Here is a 23429-nt window from a genome sequence, read left to right as displayed (position 1 = left end):
CTCTCTCACAGACCCCTCTCACTCTACTTCTAAGAGCCGACTACAAATGGTTCAAATGGCTCTGAGCTCTATGGGACTCAACTTCTGAGGTCATTAGTCCCCTATAACTTTGAACTAGTTAAACCTAACTAACCTAAGGACATCACACACATCCATACCCGAGGCAGGATTCGAACCTGCGACCGTAGCGGTTTCGCGGTTCCAGACTGCAGCGCCTATAACCGCACTGCCACTTCGGCCGGCGACTCGACTACAGAATCGATTAATAACGTATTATTTGATATACGGCTGACAAATATATTAATAACTAATCTAACATGTTGGAGTGGCAAAAGTGCTTGGATGTGCTACTACAGGACCAGGAGACAATGTTCAGGGAAGAGAAAGAGTAATCAGATGACGTGTACAAAATGAAGAAATATTAAAAAACTTGTAATGTAGGACGAGCGAGAACGATGCCTTACGGCAGCGGAGCGTGGTAAACTGCCTTAGCAGCGGCGTGGAGGAGTCAGTAGCCCGATCGTAATTACGTGTTTCCGTCGTAATTCTGGGCGATCTGACTGTCGCAACTAGCACGCAACCACATCAGTAATTGTTCCTTCGACTAGCCGTCACTGTTTTGTCGATTAACTGGTGCACTTAGTATTGACTTAATTGTTTCAACATGGCGCCTAACTTCCAGGACCATGTGACCTAGAGACCTGCTACATCGGCCCTAGAAACTCGCCTTGATGGCAAATTTTTCTTTGCCAACCTAAACGTGCTCTGTTACACCATTCTGGGAAAACTGCGCATTAATTTTAGTTTGCCGGGCACTGAGTCCCTCTAATGACCAGAAATGCCTGGTGTATTCGTGCGGACAAAGGAAAATGGTATCTTCGCGAAATTAACTAATTTCTGAATTAACTTCTATTTGAACTAAATTAACTCCTGAAGCAACTTCTGTTTCAACGAACAAACAGTATGAACGATACTTCGACACCAAGAGTCAATCCTGTGTATTTTTAATTTGCTTGTTCACCCTCGTAACATACATAAAACCTTCAATCAAATGTTAATCAAAATTACAGAATGTAGGAATAATATTCCTAGCCTCGGGGGCTAATACTGAGGTGACAAAAGTCATGGGATAACTCCTAATTCCATCACTGTTTGGGAACAAAGTCCATCAATGGCTGGAAATGGTCTCCAAGTAACGTAACATAAAAATTTACAGCTAATGATCGGTCCAGTTTAACCAGAGGATCCAGTCCATTCCATATCTGCACGGTCCACACCATTCTGGAGCCATCAGTTTGCACAGTGCCTCGTTGAGAACATGGGTCCATGGCTCCACGCGGTCTGCACCACACTTGAACCCTACCATCAGTTGTGACAAACTGAAATCGAGTCTTATTTGACCAGGCCACGGTTTTCCAGTCGTGTAGGGTCCAACCGACATGGTCACGAGCCCAAGAGAGGCGGTGCAGGCGATGTCGTGCTGTTAACAAAGACGACCGCGTCATTCGCCTGTTGCCATAGCCCATTAACGCCAATTCCTAGAGTGATATCCTAAAAGACATGTTCGTCGTATGTACCACATTGATTTCTGCGCTTATTTCACGTAGTGTTACTTTTTTGTTAGCAAAGGCTGCTGCTCTCGGTCGGTAAGTGAAGGCTGTCTGACACTGCGTTGTCCATGGTAAGACGTAATTCCTCAGATCTGGTATTCTCGGCATACTCTTGACACTGTCGATCTCAGAATATTAAATTTTCTAACGATTTTCGAAATGGAATGTCCCATGCGTCTAACTCTGGCTACCATTTTCGTCGTTCTACCGTAATCACGTGGGAAAGCTTTTCACGTCAATTACATGAGTACAAATGACAGTTTCACCAATGCACTGCACTTTTACACCTTGTTTATGCGTTATTAGTCGTCTGTATACGTGCATACCGTTATCCCAGGACTTTTATCACCTTTGTACAAACCTCTAGTTAACGTAATTGTAATGTGGCTATAATAGTTTGTCATTCATTGAAAGGAGAGCTTCATAGACTCAACTGCAGAATTGACCAGTAGGTGGCGCTAGCATTAACCATAGGAAGCAAGTCAAAGAGTAACTTCACAAATATCTACACATTGCTATTAAGTACATGTCGGAACCTAGTGAACAACCTGGTAAAATACATTTATGTTATTTTTATGGAAAAGGAACTCATGTACTAACATTAAATGTGGGTCGTTGGCAACATCGTGAACAACGTTACAGAGATAGTCTTCAGTCAAAAATTATAACAGAAGGCAATTACAAAAAGTAACTGGTATGGGACAATATAAACATGAAACTGGTAAAGGCAATAAGTAAAATATAAGTTGTGAAGGAATAAGTTTACAACCATCACTAAATAAAATGGTGAGAAACTGTAAAGTAAGTCAAATGAATAAAATTTTATCGCAGCTCGAGCATGCTTCCTCACCAAGTGTTCCAAATTAACAGTAAAAAAAATTAACTTCTCGTATCGGGTGTGATTACTTTACATGTGTATTATATTGTGTTTAACCTTGCGAAAGATGAACGTTTGGGTTTCGCTAGCACTTCAACGAGCTAATTTTGATATATAGTACATAGCTCTACAATTCCATACTGTTATACATGTTTGCAGTGCATTCCGTGTACGTCCAAACGGAATCCATTAATTCCTAAATAGTATGACTACTATTACAACATTATGATTCCATGGGCATCAGTTGCTTGTCAACCACTGATCCTAACTTTATATCCTCAACCACAATATCGTAAGACGTTTTTGGATGTCCTCACGCATCTACTTCAAGCTGAGTTGGCATAAATTTAAGATATTACAGCTTTATGTTTCTTTTAATATGGAATAAAGGAAGAAATTGTAATATTTTATTTCAATTTGTTGCCTCTCATCTAGGCTTATGAAATCGTCATATTGCATGCTATCCTATGTTTGGTCGACAAGTTTAATGATTGCAGTTGGTCATACTCATGTAACATTTCTTTTTCTGGTGGTTGTAAACTGATACTAACTTGAGAGCTATACTATCTAACACTAAAGTAAAAAAAATTATTAAAAATATCCACCCTGTTAATGTATAATAGTTCTTTTTAGTTCAAGTTGTTGTCATTAATATGGGCTCACCTAAATGATTCTCTTATATTATTTATTACATTTTCCTCTATTGTAGTATGACTACATTTGGTGAAACATATGTAAAATTTTATTTAGTAATTGGTGTAAAGTTATTCCTTCACAACTCATATTTTACTTATTGCCTACATCGCTGTTATGCTTATATTGTACCACACGAACTATTGGTTGCAATTGACTTCTGTTCTGATTTTTGAGTATAGACTATCTCTGTAACGTTGTTCACGATGTTACCTATGACGCTCATGCCATTATGTTTGTATATGAGTTTCTTTACCAAAACGTAGCATACATATGTTTCGTCAAGTTGTTCACGAGGTTCTGACAGGTACTTCATCACAATACACGGAAGTTTGTAAAGTTGTTCTTTGGCTTGCTTCCTATGCTGAACACTAGCGCCACGTAGTGGGATTCGCTTAGCTCTTTGACAGCTTAATCGACACGCTCAGTTTGGCACTGGTTCTATTCGAATAGACAACGATTCTGTCGAAAACGCCTACATGAGATGAGATTTGTATTGCATTCATCCTGCATGCTCACACTCGCGAACTTAGTGCTAACGTTTAATTTTAATGTAAGTACGATACTAACTGAAATTTCTATATATTTGAATATTTAGACGCATACTTATGTACATATTTGCTGTCGTTAATGTTCTTCTACGCCTCATTCCACAGCTTCTGTCTGATGATAAAATTTTGAAACGCGCAACGCTTAATTATTAATTGTGCGCTCAACATCTTTCTCTATTTCAAAGTTGTGCCAAATCTGGTTGTATTTTCTCCACCAAGTAATGGATTGTCAGTTTTATTCTGGATTTATTTTTTGCAGGGTAGTTGTTTCTTTTTCTGCAGATACCAGGCAGTTTTCGAAGGATGTATATTGTCGAATTTGTTAATATTGCTCGATGTTCGCCAGTTATGTACCCGCCTAAGCCATGTAAAATTTTTCCTTGTGAAACTGGAAATTGCTCCCTCTTTTTGAGACTTGAGATAGTTACTTTCCATATCTGGGCTTTCAGTCCTTCGTGACATTCTCATGTGCAGCCGCAAGCTCACAACATTACATTCGGTAGTCATAAGAAAAAGTGGGTCAAGACCGTTATCCTTTCCATTGCTCATTCTGAAAGATCGATTACATTAGTTCATGGAGTGCTCCGCCAAGCCCTGAAGATAACGCCAAAATTGAGTGATTCTTCCCGTCCTCTGCTCTTGTGTCCGAAATATTCTAATTAATCAGCGCAAAAGCCGTGCGAATCGTTCTGTCAGTACTCACAGTCAGTTCAAAAATGGGGCGTTGTCAGTCCTAGTACACATGTGCTTGATCCTGCTGTTACATGTAATTATTTCTTATGACAACAATAATGAACATGCAGTTGAAAATTAATGTTCGCAGATACAGACAGACGTCTGTCTACAAGGGACATGGCATTACAACTCACAAAAAAATCAAAGACTAACGTAACGGAATGTTATTCGTTGCCTTATTACTTACATTATACCTCTACAATAGGGTCTGCATCAAAAGGTAACACTGGAGGAAAGATGTCGAGGATTAGCTGTTCGTCGCAGATTAATCTATTAAGCACTATAGACGTGTGCCTCACGGAAAGACGGAAGTTTTAAAATGCAAAGGGTGTCCGTATGAGACAGGAAACTAAGGATTACCTTCCCTTACGTAAGGAACACAACTACAAGATGAGGGAAACGCAGACTTACATACGAAGTATAAAATCATTCTCCCAGCGCAACGCTTCGTTGATGGAACATCAATGGGAAAAATGATACTTGTGTGTCAATCCGTCACACAAAAGTAAAGTACTGAAGGAGGTATATAGACGGTGCACGAAAAAGAATCATCCGATTTGACACGTCTATATTTCTGTAATTAATAAACGTGTACAATGAATTTTGTTTTTTGATGAACGGGAAAATCAAAAAGTTTTTTTCATACCTTATCATAAGTGTTCAATATGCCCCCCTCCCCCCCCCTCCCCCCCGAGATGCACGGTATAAGTCAATGGATTACTCAAATTGTTCCCACACTGCAGCGAGCATGTCTTGAGTTACAGCTTCCACAGCTGCTGTTGTGCGATGTCTCAGTTCATTCATTGTTGTTGGTAAGGGAGGCACATAAACAGAGACTTTTATAAACCCCCTCAAGAAATAATCACATACAGTCAGGTCCGGTGCCCTTGGAGGCCAGTAATGTAAGGATGAACTATTTGGTCCAGTGCGACCAATCTATTGTTCAGTTCCTTTGATTTAAAAATTCCCTCACTTCCAAATGTCACGTAAAACTCAGGAGTTTGCTCTCTCCAACAGTACGTTGTTCACGCACATATCTCAAATAAGGTAACAGATGCGGCTTTCTAAACACAAAAATGAAATGAGTTGGTGGCCCTCAACTAACGCACCCACAGACTCAAAGTTGCAATATTAAAAGTTTTCGCTGGTTTCGTTGTCTAGGTGCTGGGATACGTAGTTGCTGCATTACAAGCCAAATACTGCTGAGTCTACAGTATACAATATGAATACACACATGAATCGAATGGTCGAAGGTTCCCATTACTCGGCAATTGTGAATTAATATAGAAATATATAAATGAAATATTGCAATTAGATAAAATCTGCAGGTACTATTTTAACGACTTTAAATGATGAGAGTCCCGGCGGAGGTTCGAGTCCTCCCTCGGGCATGGGTGTGTGTGTTTATCCTTAAGATAGGTTAAGTAGTGTGTAAGCTTAGGGACTGATGACCTAAGCAGTTAAGTCCCATAAGATTTCACACACATTTGAACATTTTTTTTAAAATGATGAGTACGATAAAGGAAGTACTTTTGAGAATGCCGTATATTTCTGCAAAACACTTATTGGTGTTGATGGTCCAGCAATTAAATAAAATATAAGTTGAATAACAGGGAAACAATAAATTCCTACTGCACGTAATTAGTTATGAACAACAACAAAGCTCGTGAGATATTCGCTTCTAAACGCACACTACGTCTTCACGGTAGAAGCCACGGAAATCTCACAAAAGCATAAGTCAGCACTACGAAACATTTCTATCTGCCGCGACCACGCGTAAACCGCTCCACACTCTCCATGTCTCTCTCGCGACTGTGCGTCCGTCGCGCCGTCGCGTCCAGCACCTCCCGTGTCCTGTCCGTACTATCTCCCTCGCGCCGCACCGTTCCGAACTACTTCGTGTCCTCTCCGGAAACTGTGCTTCTCCCCAGCCTCCATACGTCTCTCTTAGTACCGAGCGCTGTCATTGGCTAGAGCATTCCCTCCATCTCTCCAAGCCGACGTGCACTCACAAACATACTGAATACTAGATTTACACTACTGGCCATTAAAATTGCTACTCCAAGAAGAAATGCAGATGATAAACGGGTATTCATTGGACAAATATATTATACTAGAACTGACATGTGATCACATTTTCACGGAATTTGGGTGCATACATCCTGAGAAATCAGTACCCAGAACAACCACCTCTGGCCGTAATAACGGCCTTGATACGCCTGGGCACTGTGTCAAACAGAGCTAATATGCCGTGTACAGATACAGCTGCCCGTGCAGCCTCAACACGATACCACAGTTCATCAAGAGTAGTGACTGGCGTATTGTGACGAGACAGTTGCTCTGCCACCATTGACCAGACGTTTTCAATTGGTGAGAGATCTGGAGAATGTGCTGGCCAGGGCAGCAGTCGAACATTTTCTGTATCCAGAAAGGCCCGTACAGGACCTGCAACATGCGGTCGTGCATTATCCTGCTGAAATGTAGGGTTTCGCAGGGATCGAATGAAGGGTAGAGCCACGGGTCGTAACACATCTGAAATGTGACGTCCACTGTTCAAAGTACCGTCAATGCGAACAAGAGGTGACCGAGACGTGTAACCAATGGCACCCCATACCATCACGCCGGGTGATACCCCAGTATGGCGACGACGAATACACGCACCCAATGTGATTCACTGCGATGTCAAAACACGGATGCGACCATTGTGATGCTGTAAACAGAACCTGGATTCATCCGAAAAAATGACGTTTTGCCATTCGTGCACCCAGGTTCGTCGTTGAGTACACCATCGCAGGCGCTCCTGTCTGTAATGCAGTGTCAAGGGTAGCCGCAACATGGTCTCCGAGCTGATAGCCCATGCTGCTGCGAAAGTCGTCGAACTGTTCGTGCAGATGGTTGTTGTCTTGCAAACGTCCCCATCAGCTGACTCAGGGATCGAGTCGTGGCTGCACGATCCGTTACAGCCATGCGGATAAGATGCCTGTCATCTCGACTGCTAGTGATACGGCGTTCCGTATTAACGTCCTGAAACCAGCGATTCCATATTCTGCTAACAGTCATTGGATCTCGACCAACGCGAGCAGCAGTGTCGCGATACGATAAACCGCAATTGCGATAGGCTACAATGCGACCTTTATTAAAGTCGGAAACATGATGGTATGCATTTCTACTCCTTACACGAGGCATCACAACAACGTTTCACCAGGCAACGCCGGTCAACTGCTGTTTGTCTGTGAGAAATCGGTTGGAAACTTTCCTCGTGTCAGCACGTTGTAGGTGTCGCCACCGGCGCCAACATTGTGTGAATACTCTGAAAAGCTAATCATTTGCATATCACAGCATCTTCTTCCTGTCGGTTAAATTTCGCGTCTGTAGTACGTCATCTTCGTGGTGTAGCAATTTTAATGACCAGTAGTGTAAATTTAAATAACTTGAAATTAAATAAATATTGCTACGGCTGGACCATAAACACGGTCTAACACACATTATGATATAGATAAATAATTAAATAAACATAGCCTATATCAAAAGAAAAGAAGCAAAAGGTAGGCCAGGAGCCTACTGTCTCTGTGCTCTTTAACACACAGTAAATATTTAACCAATTTCTTCATGAATGGTATATATCGGATGTAAACCAAGACATAGACGAATAAATATATTTACAAGCATGCTGCTACCGTTTTTTCGTGTAACTGTGGAGTACTTATGGCCTGACGCAATCGATAGTAATCGGCCAGTTTGACCTCCAATAACTCATGTACTATTCAAGTTACATGCCTGTAATTAATAGCAATTTAGTGTTACACTAGTAGCTTTCTAAAGATACGGCGATCGATAAAATCGGATGAAGCGTTTATATTTAGGAAATTCGTTGCTGGTGTTACTTATATAATTTACCGTCATATAGTTAACCTTAAACTAGTAAAGATATTGAAAATCTGATTTCACTACCAGAATCATCATGCAAATAATAGTAATGTACATCTTTCTTTGTGAGGTATCATCTGGCTACTATTAATCTCTATACGAACTGTGAAATGTCTGCCATTAAGGTTTCACAAAGTCCGCCATCTTTGGCACTCCCGACGTGTCTCCTTCATCAACACAGCGTCACGATGGAATTCCCAGCCTCGCGGCTGGACCGGCCGTTGTGCGGCATCACGCGGTTGCCAAGCTGAGGTTCGGGGCGACGTGGTTGCTGCTGGGCCGCGGCTTTGACGAGCGTCCTGTACGACCGCCCCAGCTCCAAACACACAATATTTCCAGGGCGCCACAACTCGCCCGTTACCTCACAAAGTTATGATTTTTTAGAAAATCTGATGATTTTTGTTGATACACCCTTTGCTTCTGCTAGGAGTGTCCTCAATGGGGGCACACATTCCTTCACTTTTCAGAAAGAATTCAACGTTGAAAAGCACTCTTTTACGTTCAGACAACGTGTAACCGTGGTAAAGACTTTTCGCCGTGACGTAGAACGTTGCAAGAGTTAACACTAGAATATCTGGTTTCTTAGAAGGTTCATTTCCTGCGAAGAAAACAAGGAAGCAGCAGAAAATACTAGCCAGACGTAATACGACTCTCTTAGTCTGTCCGCCATCTTAGACAGCAGCTTGCTGAGAGGATGTTCAGGCAGGAGCTGAGAGAAAGGTCCCTGCGAGCATACTGCTGCGCTGCATTTAATTAAGGTGGATCTCTGCGCACAGCGGAGAGAAATGAGGTATTTCCGCGTCGCCGTAATTAAAGCTATAAATGGGCCAACACTTGTTCCCAACGTTCCCATGGGTTGTAGCCCGTCTTCCATCACCGACGTTACAGAGAAACAACGACGGCGACATGTCCTCGATGCATATTCAGAATGACGAGCCTTCCCTTATTGAGCACCAGAAACGGGGCCGCAGTACTACTAGACTTCTGCCACTCAACCAGGAGCGTCGAAATTACGTAACCTGTTCACATCTCCAACACTGTCGTGTTCCTCTGACACAAGGTTGTATTTAGTATGATTTCTATATCAAAGTTCGAATCTTAATTCTCTTGGCTTATTCAGAATCAGATAATACTATGGGGACGACATAAACTGCTCGATATGGTTTTTCACTACATTCAACAGTGAAATGAAAACAAAACAATAAACAGTCAATGGTTCAAATGGCTCTGAGCACTATGGGACTCAACTGCTGAGGTCATTAGTCCCCTAGAACTTAGAACTAGTTAAACCTAACTAACCTAAGGACATCACACACATCCATGCCCGAGGCAGGATTCGAACCTGCGACCGTAGCGGTCTCGCGGTTCCAGACTGCAGCGCCTAGAACCGCATGTCCACTTCGGCCGGCAATAAACAGTCTGTTCGCAAGTACCGTATTTGTACAGCTGTGAAAAGAAACCTACTGTTGAGTAACACTCAATCCTCTTTTGCTCTACACCATACAATGGGAAATGCCTGGATCCCTCATGGCTCATAGGGAAACTGCTGGTGTATGTGTTACTGCTCAAGTCTACCTAACTCCCCAATGGCTGATGTTAAGAGATCAACTAGTGTGTCATGCGGATATCTGCGAACGCAGACTCCGAATTTTAACAACCCAAGTATGAAGTAGAAAGAAGGTAAGCATATCTGGTAAGACGAATACATGATAATATCAACAGCAGCAGAAAATGGTATAACAAGACTAGGATTCACTGTGTGTAGGTACGTAGGGCAGAGGGTAAGCTACTATTAACAGCTCATCGTTGCGGTTGTTCTCATCAGTTTCGACATCAAATCAACGCCGAAAACGATAGTTCAAATATACATATCGATGTCGCAAGCAAAAACACGAAGAGATAGAGGGAGTATATGAGGATATTGAGCGGGTAGTTCAGTATGTAAGGGGAAATGAAAGTCTAATAACGATAGAGAAGTGGAACGTCATTATAGGGGAAAAATACTAGAAAGTTTTGCGGGAGAATATGGGGTTGGCAGTAGAAATGAGAGAGAAGAAAAACTAAGCTCTGCAATAATTTTACAGATTGTAACAGCGAATACTATGTTCAACAGTCACAAGAGGGGGAGGTATACTTGGAAGAGACTCAGACTTGAAACGATTCTCGCTGGATTAAATCATGGTTCCGAAATCAGATATTGGATTTTAAAGCATACCCTGGAGCAGGTGTGACTCAGATCACAATTTAGTAATGATGAAGAGTAGACTGAACTTAAGAATCAGTGCGGAAGAAAATGGGGTACTGGGATGTTGAGGAATGATGAGGCCAGTTTGAATTTCGCTAAGCATGTGCATACTAAGATACGGAATAGTAAAGTAGGCAGTTCAGCTGAAATGGAATGGACCACTCTAAAAAGGGTAAAGCAGATGGTGAACGGACAAACAGAAGTATTAGGGCCGTAACACCGAAGAAACCTTTGGTAACAGGAGAAATACTTCGATCGACAACAGAAGGAAGTAGAAAAGCGTTCACGGATATTAAGGAATAGCCGGCCGAAGTGGCTGTGCGGTTAAAGGCGCTGCAGTCTGGAACCGCAAGACCGCTACGGTCGCAGGTTCGAATCCTGCCTAGGGCATGGATGTTTGTGATGTCCTTAGGTTAGTTAGGTTTAACTAGTTCTAAGTTCTAGGGGACTAATGACCTCAGCAGTTGAGTCCCATAGTGCTCAGAGCCATTTGAACCATATTAAGGAATAAAGAAATACAAGTCAATAAAATAAATAGGAAGTGCAGGGCAACCAAGGCGAAATGGCTGCAGGAAACGTGTGAGGAAATCGACAAAGAAGTGATTGTTAGAAGGAATGACTTAGCAAATAGAAATTTCAAAACAACCTTTGGTGAAATAAAAAGCAAGGGTGGTAACATTAAGAGTATAATTGGAAGCCAACTGTTAAATGCAGAGGAGAGAGCGGATAGGAGGAAAGAGAACACTGGAAGAACTCTATGGGAGCGAGTACTTTTCTGCTGACATGAAAGGAGAGGAAACAGGAGGCGACAGGGAAGAGACAAGGGATCCAGTAATGGAATCAAAATTTAAAAGCACTTTAGAAGAGTTAAGATCAAATAAGTCAGAAAGGACAGATAAAATTTCATCGAAATTTCTGAAATCAGGGGAACCACAAAACGACTGTTCACGTTTGTATGTAGAAAGTATGAAGATAGCGATACGCCATCAGACTTTCGGAAAAACATCATCGACACAATTACGAATAAAGCAGGACTAGATGAGTTCGAGAATTATCGCACAACGGCTTAACCGCTGATGTATCCCAGCTGTATTTCCGCCGAGACCAGCTGCACAGTCCATGACTGCAGCGCCTAAGACCGCTCAGCTAATCCCGTGCGGCAACTGTTGCCTTCATCCATAGCTTTTAATATATCATGTGAAAAAATGGCAAGCTCAAGTTTCGCTCGAGAGATGCTTTCTAAGCCGGCCGCGGTGGTCTCGCGGTTATACGCGTGCAGTCCCGAACCGTGCGACTGCTACGGTCGCAGGTTCGAATCCTGCCTCGGGCATGAATGTGTGTGATGTCCTTAGGTTAGTTAGGTTTAAGTAGTTCTAAGTTATAGGGGACTGATGACCACAGCAGTTGAGTCCCATAGTGCTCAGAGCCATTTGAACCATTTTTGATGCTTTCTAAAACCATGCTGATTCTTGGACACAAGCTTCTTAGTCTTATGTAAGTTTATTGTATTCGAACTGAGAATATGTTCAAGGTTTCTGCAGCAAACAGAAGTTAGGGACATAGCTCTGTAATTTTGCGGGTCCATTCTTTTACACTTCTTACATACTGGAGACCCCTGCGCTTTTCTCCAGTCGCTTGGGACTTTGTGCTGGGCGAGAGTTTCACGACAGATGCAAAATAAGTAAGGAGACAACGACGTACAGTACTCTTTGTAAAAGGAAATTGAGATTCCATCCGGACCTGGTGATTTATTTTCTTTCAAATCTTTCAGATGTTGCTTTACGTCAGAGATGCGTATTACTATGTCGTCCATACCATCTAATGGTGAAACGACGGTATGTTTGAACGACTTTATGAAACACGAAAGCCGGCCGTTGGAGCCGAGGGGATCTAGGCGCTTCACTCTGGAACCGCGCGACCGCTACGGTCGCAGGTTCGAATCCTGCCTCGGGCATGGATGTGCGTGATGTCCTTAGGTTAGTTAGGTTTAAGTAGTTCTAAGTTCTAGCGGACTAATGACCTCAGATGTTAAGTCCCATAGTGCTCAGAGCCATTTCAACCATTTTTTTGAAACGCGAAATCCTGAGAAAAACTGAAGTAGGCTATAGGCAATGACATATAATATACAAGAACCAAGAGGGAACAATAATACTGCACGACCAAGAACGGAGTGCTCCGATTAAAAAGCGTGTAAGAACACAGTAAGACAGGAATGTAATCTTTCGCATCTTCTGGTCAGACTTACATTGAAAAACCTATAATGGAAAAAACGAACGGTTCAAAAGTGAGATCAAAATTCACACTACAACATTCGCTGTTGACATTGCTAATCTCAGTGAAAGTAAAGAAGAATTACGGGATATTTTAAATGGAATAAATGATCTAATGAGTACAGAATATGGATTGAGAGCTTACCGGAAAAAGAACAAAGTAACGAGGTTTAGCAGAAATAAGAGTAGCGAGAACTTTACATCAAAACTGGTGCACAAATTAGACGGAGTTAAGAAATGACCGGCAGTTGTTACCGAGCGGTTCTAGGTGCTTCAGTCTGGAACCGCGCGACCGCTACGGTCGCAACTTCGAATCCTGCGTCGGGCATGGAAGTGTGTTATGTCCTTAGGTTAGTTAGGTTTAAGTAGTTCTAAGTTCTAGGGGACTGATGACCTCAGAAGTTAAGTCTCATAGTGCTCAGAGTCATTTGAACCATTTGAGTTAAGAAATTCTTTGAAGCAAGACAACCCATCAAGGAAGAAGCAAGGAGGACATAAAAACCAGACAGTCAAACGGAAGAAGGGAATTCCTGGCCATAAGAAGACTTGTGGTATCAGACATTATTAGGCGTTAAGTCGAGAAAGAAATTTGTGAAAATGTACGTTTGGAGCACAGCATTGCATGGCAGTGAATTATGGACAGTGGGAAAACCGAGACAAAAGAGAATCGAAACATCTGACATATGTGGCTACAAAGAATGTTGAAAAATTAGGTGGACTAGTAAGATAAGGAAATAGCGGACTGCCCGCAAAATCGACGGTGAAAGAAACACATGGAAATCGTTGACAAAAAGAACAGACATAGGTTGTGACATCCGGGAATAAGCTAAATGGTACTAGAGGAAACTGTAGAGGGTGAAAACTGTAGGAAAAGACAGAAACTGGAATACATCCAGCAAGTAATCGAGGACGTAGGTGCAGTTACTACTCTGAGATGAAGAGGTTGGCGCAGGAGGTAAATTCGTGGCAGACCCCATCAAACCAGTCAGAAGGCATAAGTCAGCACTACGAAACATTTCTATCTGCCGCGACCACGCGTAAACCGCTCCACACTCTCCATGTCCCTCTCGCGACTGTGCGTCCGTCGCGCCGTCGCGCCGTCGCGCCGTCGCGTCCAGCACCTCCCGTGTCCTGTCCTGTCCTGTCTCCCTCGCGCCGCACCGTTCCGAACTACTTCGTGTCCTTTCCGGAAACTGTGCTCCTCCCCAGCCTCCATACGTCTCTCTTAGTACCGAGCGCTGTCATTGACTAGAGCGTTCCCTCCATCTCTCCAAGCCGACGTGCACTCACAAACATACTGAATACTAGATTTACACTACTGGCCATTAAAATTGCTACTACAAGAAGAAATGCAGATGATAAACGGGTATTCATTGGACAAATAAATTATACTAGAACTGACATTTGATTACATTTTCACGCAATTTGGGTGCATACATCCTGAGAAATCAGAACCCAGAACAACCACCTCTGGCCGTAATAACGGCCTTGATACGCCTGGGCATTGAGTCAAACAGAGCTTGCATGGCGTGTACAGGTAGAGCTGCCCTTGCAGCTTCAACACGATACCACAGTTCATCAGGAGTAGTGACTGGCGAATTGTGCCGAGCCAGTTACTCGGTCACCATTGACCATACGTTTTCAATTGGTGAGAGATCTGGAGAATGTGCTGGCTAGGGCAGCAGTCGAACATTTTCTGTATCCAGAAAGGCCCGTACAGGACCTGCAACATGCGGTCGTGCATTATCCTGCTGAAATGTATGGTTTCGCAGAGATCGAACACATCTGAAATGTAACATGCACTGTTCAAAGTGCCGTCAATGCGATCAACAGGTGGCTGAGACGTATAACCAATGGCACCCCATACCATCACGCCGGGTGGTACGCCAGTACGGCGATGACGAATACACGCTTCCAATGTGCGTTCACCGCGATGTCGCCAATCACGGATGCGACCATCATGATGCTGCAAACAGAACCTGGATTCATCCGAAAAAATGACGTTTTGCCATTCGTGCACCCACGTTCGTCGTTGAGTACACCATCGCAGGCGCTCTTGTCTGTAATGCAGTGTCAAGGGTAACCGCAACATGGTCTCCGAGCTGATAGCCCATGCTGCTGCGAAAGTCGTCGAACTGTTCGTGCAGATGGTTGTTGTCTTGCAAACGTCCCCATCAGCTGACTCAGGGATCGAGTCGTGGCTGCACGATCCGTTACAGCCATGCGGATAAGATGCCTGTCATCTCGACTGCTAGTGATACGGCGTTCCGTATTAACGTCCTGAAACCAGCGATTCCATATTCTGCTAACAGTCATTGGATCTCGACCAACGCGAGCAGCAATGTCCCGATACGATAAACCGCAATCACGATAGGCTACAATCCGAGCTTTATCAAAGTCGGAAACGTTATGATACGCATTTCTCCTCATTACACGAGGCATCACATCAATGTTCACCAGGCAACGCCGGTCAACTGCTGTTTGTGTAAGAGAAATCGGTTGGAAACTTTCCTAATGTCAGCAAGTTGTAGGTGTCGCCACCGGCGCCAACCTACTGTGAATGCTCTGAAAAGCTAGTCATTTGCATATCACAGCATCTTCTTCCTGTCGGTTAAATTTCGCGTCTGTAGCACGTCATCTTCATGGTGTAGCAATTTTAATGGCCAGTAGTGTATTTATTAGTATACGAAATCGGCAAAATCTGAGTTCAAGAGGAGTCAGTACGATAAAAGTTGATTATTTTAGGAAACTCATTAAAGGCATGAAGTGGTGTACTCATGGCAGGAACGAAAATACAACAGTTATTAATCACGTTCATTAATGAATTCATTCCCCCAGAAGTAGCTTTCTCAGTAATTGTGTGCAGCCTAGTGCCGCGAGTTCATCTAAGCGGCCGGCCGCGTGCTAATGCAGATGTAGCAGAAGCAGTAGCGACTGCGAGGGCCACATCCCCGCCAGCCGTCCCCTCCGGTGTCGCGTGCGCCGCGCCGTCAGGCGGTCGTGACGTCATAGGCAGCGGCGGCGGCGGCTGTGCGCGTGCGCGCTGCGCGACTGGTGTTTGTTTTGGGTGCGCGGCACGTCGGCGGCGGCGGCACAGTGTCGGCGGCCGGGGATGCGGCCAGCTGTGGCCACACACCATGGGCGCTCACCAGTCGGCGCGCGCCTGCTCGCGGGGCCCCGCTGACCAGGAAGGTGGGTGCTCTCTCTGCTTAATGTAGTCCAGAGGCTGCAGCGCGGCGGCACCCACGTCCACAAACGCGTCAAGGTCATTCTTACGCGTTTTCCGCGTTTCCTCGTGCGTTATCTTTTATAGTAATTTCCTGCCATTTGTGGCAATATCTGTGTAACGTGCCCGTGTCAAATTCGATGTAACCTATTTTACGGGGGAGTCACCAGCTATCGATAATTTTAGTGATTATCGTCGGATGTCGTTAATTTTCTTAACGCTTAATGTACACTTTGTTCACAGTAAACTAGACATCTTTTTGTAATGAACTCGTCGTAACTTGAATTACATTTTAAAATACTAGTATTAAAAACTAGAAACAGAAATGACCTGCAGTATTCACCACATAAATTCCCTTTTCCATAGCAGGAGGAGGGGGAAAACCATGCAGCCACAACAATATTGTACCACCGCCTTCGAAAGCTAAATGCATTATTAGCTAAAGGAAACACTTTTGAGACAAATTTTAAATCATCTTTACTTGACAATTCCTTTTACACCAGAAGTGAATGCGTGATCAGATAGAATTTGCGAGCGAATGTTTCACTTGGTAAATTATAATGTTCATTAAAATCAATGTAAGAACCAGTCATATAAACCGTCAGAATGTAGGCACGTTCCAGCTAATGGTATGTATTACACTGGTAAATGGATTGACATGTTCCACGTTATATCGAGATGTTATTAACAAAACATGTAAATAACTAAGTACCTAATTACTTCTAACGTGACTGGCCGCTGTGGCCGAGCGGTTCTACGCGCTTCAGTCCGGAACCACGTGGTTGATACGGTCCCAAGTTCGAATCCTGCCTTGGGCATGGATGTTTGTGATGTCCTTAGGTTAGTTAGGTTTAAGTAGTTCTAAGTCTAGGGGTCTGATGCTTCAGATGTTAAGTCCCATAGTGCTTAGAGCCATTTGAACCATTTTTGAATAGCTAACGTAATGTGGCTAATAAGAATACAATCTGAAGTACCAAAGTTGATGTCCGTAAGAGGACTAAACCTGTGATAAAGCTAAATATTGTATGTGTCAATTTTCTTTTGTAAATTAGAATGAAATAAGTGTGGTCAGCTGTTGCTAATCTCACATAATGTTAGTTGAACACTTAACTTCTTCATCGTTATAAAACAGGGAAGAAGGCAAATAAAATGAGTTTTTCAATATTTTGACTACTTAGTATATTATGTAGATACCCTCTCTTAAAAGTTCCAAGGTTACAATTACGTTCGTCTGCGTGAATTAAATTTTTGCTAACAGATCTGTGTGTGATTACAGTTCTACTCTTATGAAAAAAAGGTTAAGTGAAGGAACAATGTAAATCGTACATTCGATTATAATTGTTATGAACGCTGTATAACAATGTGTCTTGCTAACTTGAACGTGTGAAACGCATGTAGGCATTACAAACCATCATTAGGAGTGTCAAACAGTAATCGAATATGAAGTGTTGGTTAAGATATATTGAACATAGGAAATTCGATCTGTGCTCGTAAGCGTAGCTACGAAACTAAGACTTCAATCGAAAAACGGTATTTTTGCGTAAATACCTTAGTTTTGTGTCTTTTAGATTTTATGTTGCAGCACCTCGAAGGAAGGCTATTAGGCAATCGCCGATGTACACATCACCTAGTGTGAAATTTCCCTTTGTCTATTACACATCATTCACAGATCTAAATACCATGGGCACTTGATGTAACGATTAACCATTTCATCCTTGTATTTTTTTGTGGAGGAAGGAAAAGTTTTTATGCTTATCCATTACGGATATTTTAGAACCGTGACTGTATATTAATGTAAATAAATTATACATAACTGCAACCAGTCACTTTTTTCATTAGTAATGCTTTATTACATTAACCGGTTTTCGAACCCTTTCAGGTTCATATTCAGATGATTTCGGGAGAATCCGGGAAGCTACATCATTATTGGTAGTAGCATAATGCTGGGTGCTGGTTTGCGACAGTATAGGCGGCTTTTTTCGTATCTGTCTGCATCCATTTTGAAGTCCAGAACACTTTCACACAAGCTATATTAGTTCACACTTTAACAGTGACACTTCACCAGCATCCAGCATGCGCTTTACAACAGTTGTAAAGCGCATGCTGGATGCTGGTGAAGTGTCACTGTTAAAGTGTGAACTAATATAGCTTGTATGAAAGTGTTCTGGACTTCAAAATGGATGCAGACAGATACGAAAAAAGCCGCCTATACTGTCGCAAACCAGCACCCAGCATTATGCTACTACCAATAATGATGTAGCTTCCCGGATTCTCCCGAAATCATCTGAAGATGAACCTGAAAGGGTTCGAAAACCGGTTAATGTAATAAAGCATTACTAATGAAAAAAGTGACTGGTTGCAGTTATGTATAATTTATTTACAGGAAAAGTTTTCTTTGCTCTTAAGTGATTTTTAATGATTTTAGAGACAAGATTTATACAAAAATATGTACCTGTTTTCAAAATATACTTAGTATACTTGGCTTCCTTTTTAAGGGCTACAATAATTAATTATAAAATTCTGTATTGTAATAAATACTAGAATGATCATCAATAATTATCATGCAAAATAATAATTACAATATTCAACTATACAATGAAATATAGCGAATCAACGACAACCTGCTGCGCGCTGCTACATTGACTTACTGACGTTTTCATAGTGATGGCCAACAGTTGGCAACACTTGCGCATGATGAAAAGTATGAACGTTCACAAATGTATATCTCAGGTTTCCACTGGGAAAAAATACTTCTGTTGGAGCTGAGATACTGTAAAAGTTAATATACATAGTTGTAACCAGAGGGTCTGACAGGTGTAATGGTATTTGAAAATAAATTCCAGTTGATTCCTTTTTTTCTTTTTTGCGTTTATGCGGAAATTTTTAAAACGTTTTTAGTGCTAATAGTGGACATTTATCTAAAAGGACGAAAACGTGCGGCAACTTCCGAAAGAGAACATGTTGCTCTCACGAGATATTTGTAGACGTGTTTTTCACCACGCTTGAGCACGAAGACATTACAATTTGTCGTTGAATAACGGACAAAAATGAGTATGTGAAATCTTGTGGGACTTAAGAGCTAAAGTCATCAGTCCCTGAGCTTACTCACTACTTAACCTAAATCATCCTAAGGACAAACACACACACCCATGCCCGAGGGAGGACTCGAACCTCCGCCGGGATCAGCCGCACAGTCCGTGACTTCAGTGCCCCTGACAGCTCGGCTAACCCCGCGTGGCGATTAACGGATCTCTAGACCACTATGTTACGACACGATAACTACGATTCTTAGAGCGTCTTAAACCAGTCCATACTGAATACTATTAACCTCGGTTTGTGCCTCTACATCACAATTTCGGAGCTGTTCCTGGTCGGCGGTTTTATACGCGCCGATACAATCCTTGTTGGATTTGTTATTAACAATAAAGTAATGCCAATTCAAGTTATATCATAACGACAATGAAGCCATAGCTTAATATTGGGAGTCAGGTGCTGTTAACGAAATCCATCACTAATGGAATGAAATAGAGAGGTGGTTTACGTTGGCGTTGCGTGACGAAATATTTTTATTTAAGGACTCAGGTGAACACCATGTTTTATTCTCACCCGAAAGATATTATTTTGGACCGGCGAATCCCGCCCTAAATCATACTGAGAAATCGTGAATTACGGTGTTGATCTCTCGTTGTAGACCTAAACCAAGTTCACGTATATACGGAGAATCATCTGAATGCAGCCAGCAGTCCACTGTTTTGTTAGTTAAAACACAGTACCACCGAAATACTTATTGAAATTTTCTTCTACCACTGTCTGAAACGAAACTGATATCCAAAGAAAAATCTATAACAAAATACACGGAATTCTATCAGTAGAAAAATAGTATATTCGAGGAATATAAACCGCCACTCTCAAAGAGTTCCTTTGAGTTTTCAGTTCTTGTACCGTTTTTAGTAATACTCCCACAATTAATTTCGGTTAAGTGTTGGTAGAAGAAAACGTGTTGACGCAATTCGTTGCTTGCTGTCACTACAGAGTAGCAATTTTGCTACCTTGAAAATTTGTAGGTAAATAATGTATGAACTATTTGCAGTCGTGATAAAAGGATGTGAAAACACAAAATCAAATGCGGCCTGTTAACAAACAGTCCGTGTCTATTATGATTGCGGGAGAGAGTAATTAGTCGACGTCCTGTGTTTCCAAATATTGGCTCGTATGTCAAGTACAATTGGCATGTTAATAGGTGTGGCCTGCAAATTGTTCCCAAAATCGAGAGTAGAAAGGCACAGCTTTCAAATACTCGTACTTTATCAGCAGTTGTGAGCCACTGCCTCGAATGGGCAATAGAATTTTGTACCTTTTACCTACATCCCCTATTCCCAGCAATTCAGTAAAAGGGAGTATTTGAGCTCTCCTCAATGAAAACCATTAAATCTTTCCGAAGAGCACCTCCAGTGACTGAAAAAAACCTGCTTGGAAGTTTTGCTGTAGAACTTTTATCTCGTTTGTTAATTCGATTTTTACATAATTAAACAACACAAATGAATATTTGAAGTCCATGTTTCTTTCACTCTATCGTTGAGTACTTGTAATGCAAAAATTAAAGTATACAACTTTAAAATCTGTTACTTGGAATGGTAGCCCTACCATACGTGGTCTCCAGTTTGTAAATGGATCTAGTGGATCTTTGCTTGTTTTCGAATATCTCGTTCATGTAAGAACATTATCACGAGCTGGACAGAATGGAAAAGAACAGACGAGTTGCAAATGGTTATTGTTGGTGATGATTCATACGATTGGCCATTTGAAATGCAAAGCGCTAATTCTGAGTTTAATGAAAGTCAGATTTGTATTTAGTCTACATAAATAATTTACTGCTAACTTTGAGGGAAACAGATGTTATGGCTATGCCCAATGTTTCTTGTAAAGGAAGCGGTGTGTATCTGTTGCATTTCGTACTATGAACGTAAATGCTGTGGGGAACGTACGTAGTTCTGTGACCACACTGAACTTCCTGCCTTTGGCAAGGAGTACGTGCGAAACCAAGATTACACGCTATATAAGGAGCCTCTTCACGGCACCGTCAAAGCTAAGATAAATCGTCACAGTCTGCTATCGCGAGTCAGAATTATCTTTCAATGAAATGAATACCCTTAGCTGCATACAGGCGTTGATATAAGTCAATGGGGACAGTTGAAAATGTGTGCCACGACCGGGACTTGAACCCGGGATCTCCTGCTTACATGGCAGACGCTCTATACATCTGAGCCACCGAGGACACAGAGGATAGTGCGACTGCAGGGATTTATCCCTTGCACGCTCCCCGTAAGACCCACATTCGCAAATTATTGTCCCGCACTATATTCATAGTGCCCCTGCCCATTATACTCATTACTCGTGGCTTTACTGCCAATTCCCGTAAGAGTTCGGGCACTGTTTGTGCATCCGCACAGAAGAAGATGGTCAAATGGCCGGTGAACCTTAACTATATATACATGAAGATAGTATCTGTTCTTTCGGACGAGAGAGAAGAGAGTGCTTTTGTCGTATTTATCCCATAACAAGCCACGCACAAACACGTGAACCTCTCTTGCAAAAATTCTTTATTCAACAAAATTTTCGGCGTCGTACTCTTGATCATCTCTCAGATGCATTGGATAAACCGTAAATCACTTGAGAAATAAGTGAGTCATATGCCAAGTTATCTTTCAGGAAAGACAGATCAGGAAAACGCAAAAAATACTTTCCTCGCATCAAAAGTCGTCTGCAAAGGTAATGATTTAAATAATCCTTAGACGACGTTCAGAACGCTCGTTTTTCACACAGCCGATTTATGGTTTTTAAGATTGTATGGTATTCATTGTCATCAACTTACTTTTTTTATCTCAGTAGATGTCCGGCCCGATAGCTGAATGGTCAACGTGATGGACTGCCGTCCTAAGGGGCCCGGGTTCGATTCCCGGCTGGGTCAGGGATTTTCTCCGCTCAGGGACTGGGTGTTGTGTTGTCTTAATCATCGTTTCATCCCCATACGGAGCGCAGGTTGCCCAATGTGTCGTCTAATGTAATAAGACCTGCACCAAGGCGACCTCCCGGCCAATGACGCCAAACGCTCATTTCCATCTCAGTAGATAATGGAGACGATGGCATGTTCGTTTATTCTACACTCCCCACTGACTTCAATATGACCACCTGCCAGAAGCCTTAATAACCACCATCTGAAGCGCAGACCGCTGCGATGCGTGCAAGAAGAGTCAGTGAGGCTCTGAGGTACCGGCAGGGATGTGGAGCAGTTCCGACCCCAGTGCTGTTGCCAGCTGCGCTAGGTTTCTCGGCTGAAGATCCACTGTGAGAATAGCCCGCTTAAGCTGGTTCCTTGAATTCTCAACTGGACGTAAATTCGCGGAGTCTGGTGGCCAGAGGAGTAACGTAAACATAGCCTGGTGTTTCTCGAACCATGCTTGAAAACTGCGAGCTGCACAACGCATCACAGTGTCCTGCTGGTAGATGCCGTCCTACGGGGGAAACAACAAACTGCATTTAGGGCTGGACAAGGATTAATGCGTACTTGTGTTGATCCATTGAGGCTTTCGGACATCACTCAGGAAATGCCGCGGAAGCATTCCCTCCTCCGGCCTGCACCATTCCGACGATTCTTGCATAGTGTTTGCTTTCAGACGTTTCACACCGCGCACTTCAATGGCCGTCTCTACAATGGAGCATAAAACGTGATTCATCTAAAAAGGTCACCCATCGCTACTTAGTGGACGTCGAGTCGCTTTCGTCACCGATGAACAGCAGTGGGCATGGGTGCATTAACTAGGCGCCTGCTGCAGAGGCGCGTAGGCAACAACGTTCTCTGAACGGTCGTTGAGGAGACACTGTTGGTAGCCCCTCGGTTCATCTGGACCGTCAGTTGCTCAACAGTTGCACGTCTGTTCGCTCATAAACACCTCCGTACCAGTTGTTAACCACTCTCATCTATGGCCCGTGGAGCACCACAGATTCCTCGGTGCCGGCGTAGGACAGCGGCAGTTTGCCATGCACGATATATTTTAACGAGGTTGCCAAGCGAACTGTTTACAAACTTAAGCTGTTCTTACAAATCCTACCACCCTTTTGCATGACAGATAAATCTCTCCGTTTCCGCATTACAACAACGACTGCATCGTTTCCCGCTTCCCCATCCAGTACTAGTGCTGCCACCTGCGAGTGATAATTACAAAAATGGCTCTGAGCACCATGGGACTTATCATATAAAGTCATCAGTCAGCTAGAACTTAGAACTACTTAAACCT

General features: G+C 42.7%; 1 protein-coding gene across 1 annotated transcript in view; it reads left to right on the top strand.

Moving 5' to 3' along the window:
- The first annotated feature begins 15986 nt into the window (after nt 1-15986).
- LOC126251894 (serine/threonine-protein kinase 32A) overlaps nt 15987-23429 on the top strand; it is a 620320-nt gene continuing 612877 nt past the window's right edge. The window contains exon 1 of the mRNA XM_049952606.1: nt 15987-16100. Within this exon, the coding sequence (XP_049808563.1) occupies nt 16046-16100 (55 nt within the window). The 5' untranslated portion in view covers nt 15987-16045. The remainder of the gene's footprint in view (nt 16101-23429) is intronic.

This window comes from Schistocerca nitens, chromosome 4 (genome assembly GCF_023898315.1).
Source record: "Schistocerca nitens isolate TAMUIC-IGC-003100 chromosome 4, iqSchNite1.1, whole genome shotgun sequence".
Lineage (NCBI taxonomy): Eukaryota > Metazoa > Arthropoda > Insecta > Orthoptera > Acrididae > Schistocerca > Schistocerca nitens.
Note: the sequence above shows the minus strand (reverse complement) of the source record. Positions and strands in the feature narration are given on the sequence as shown.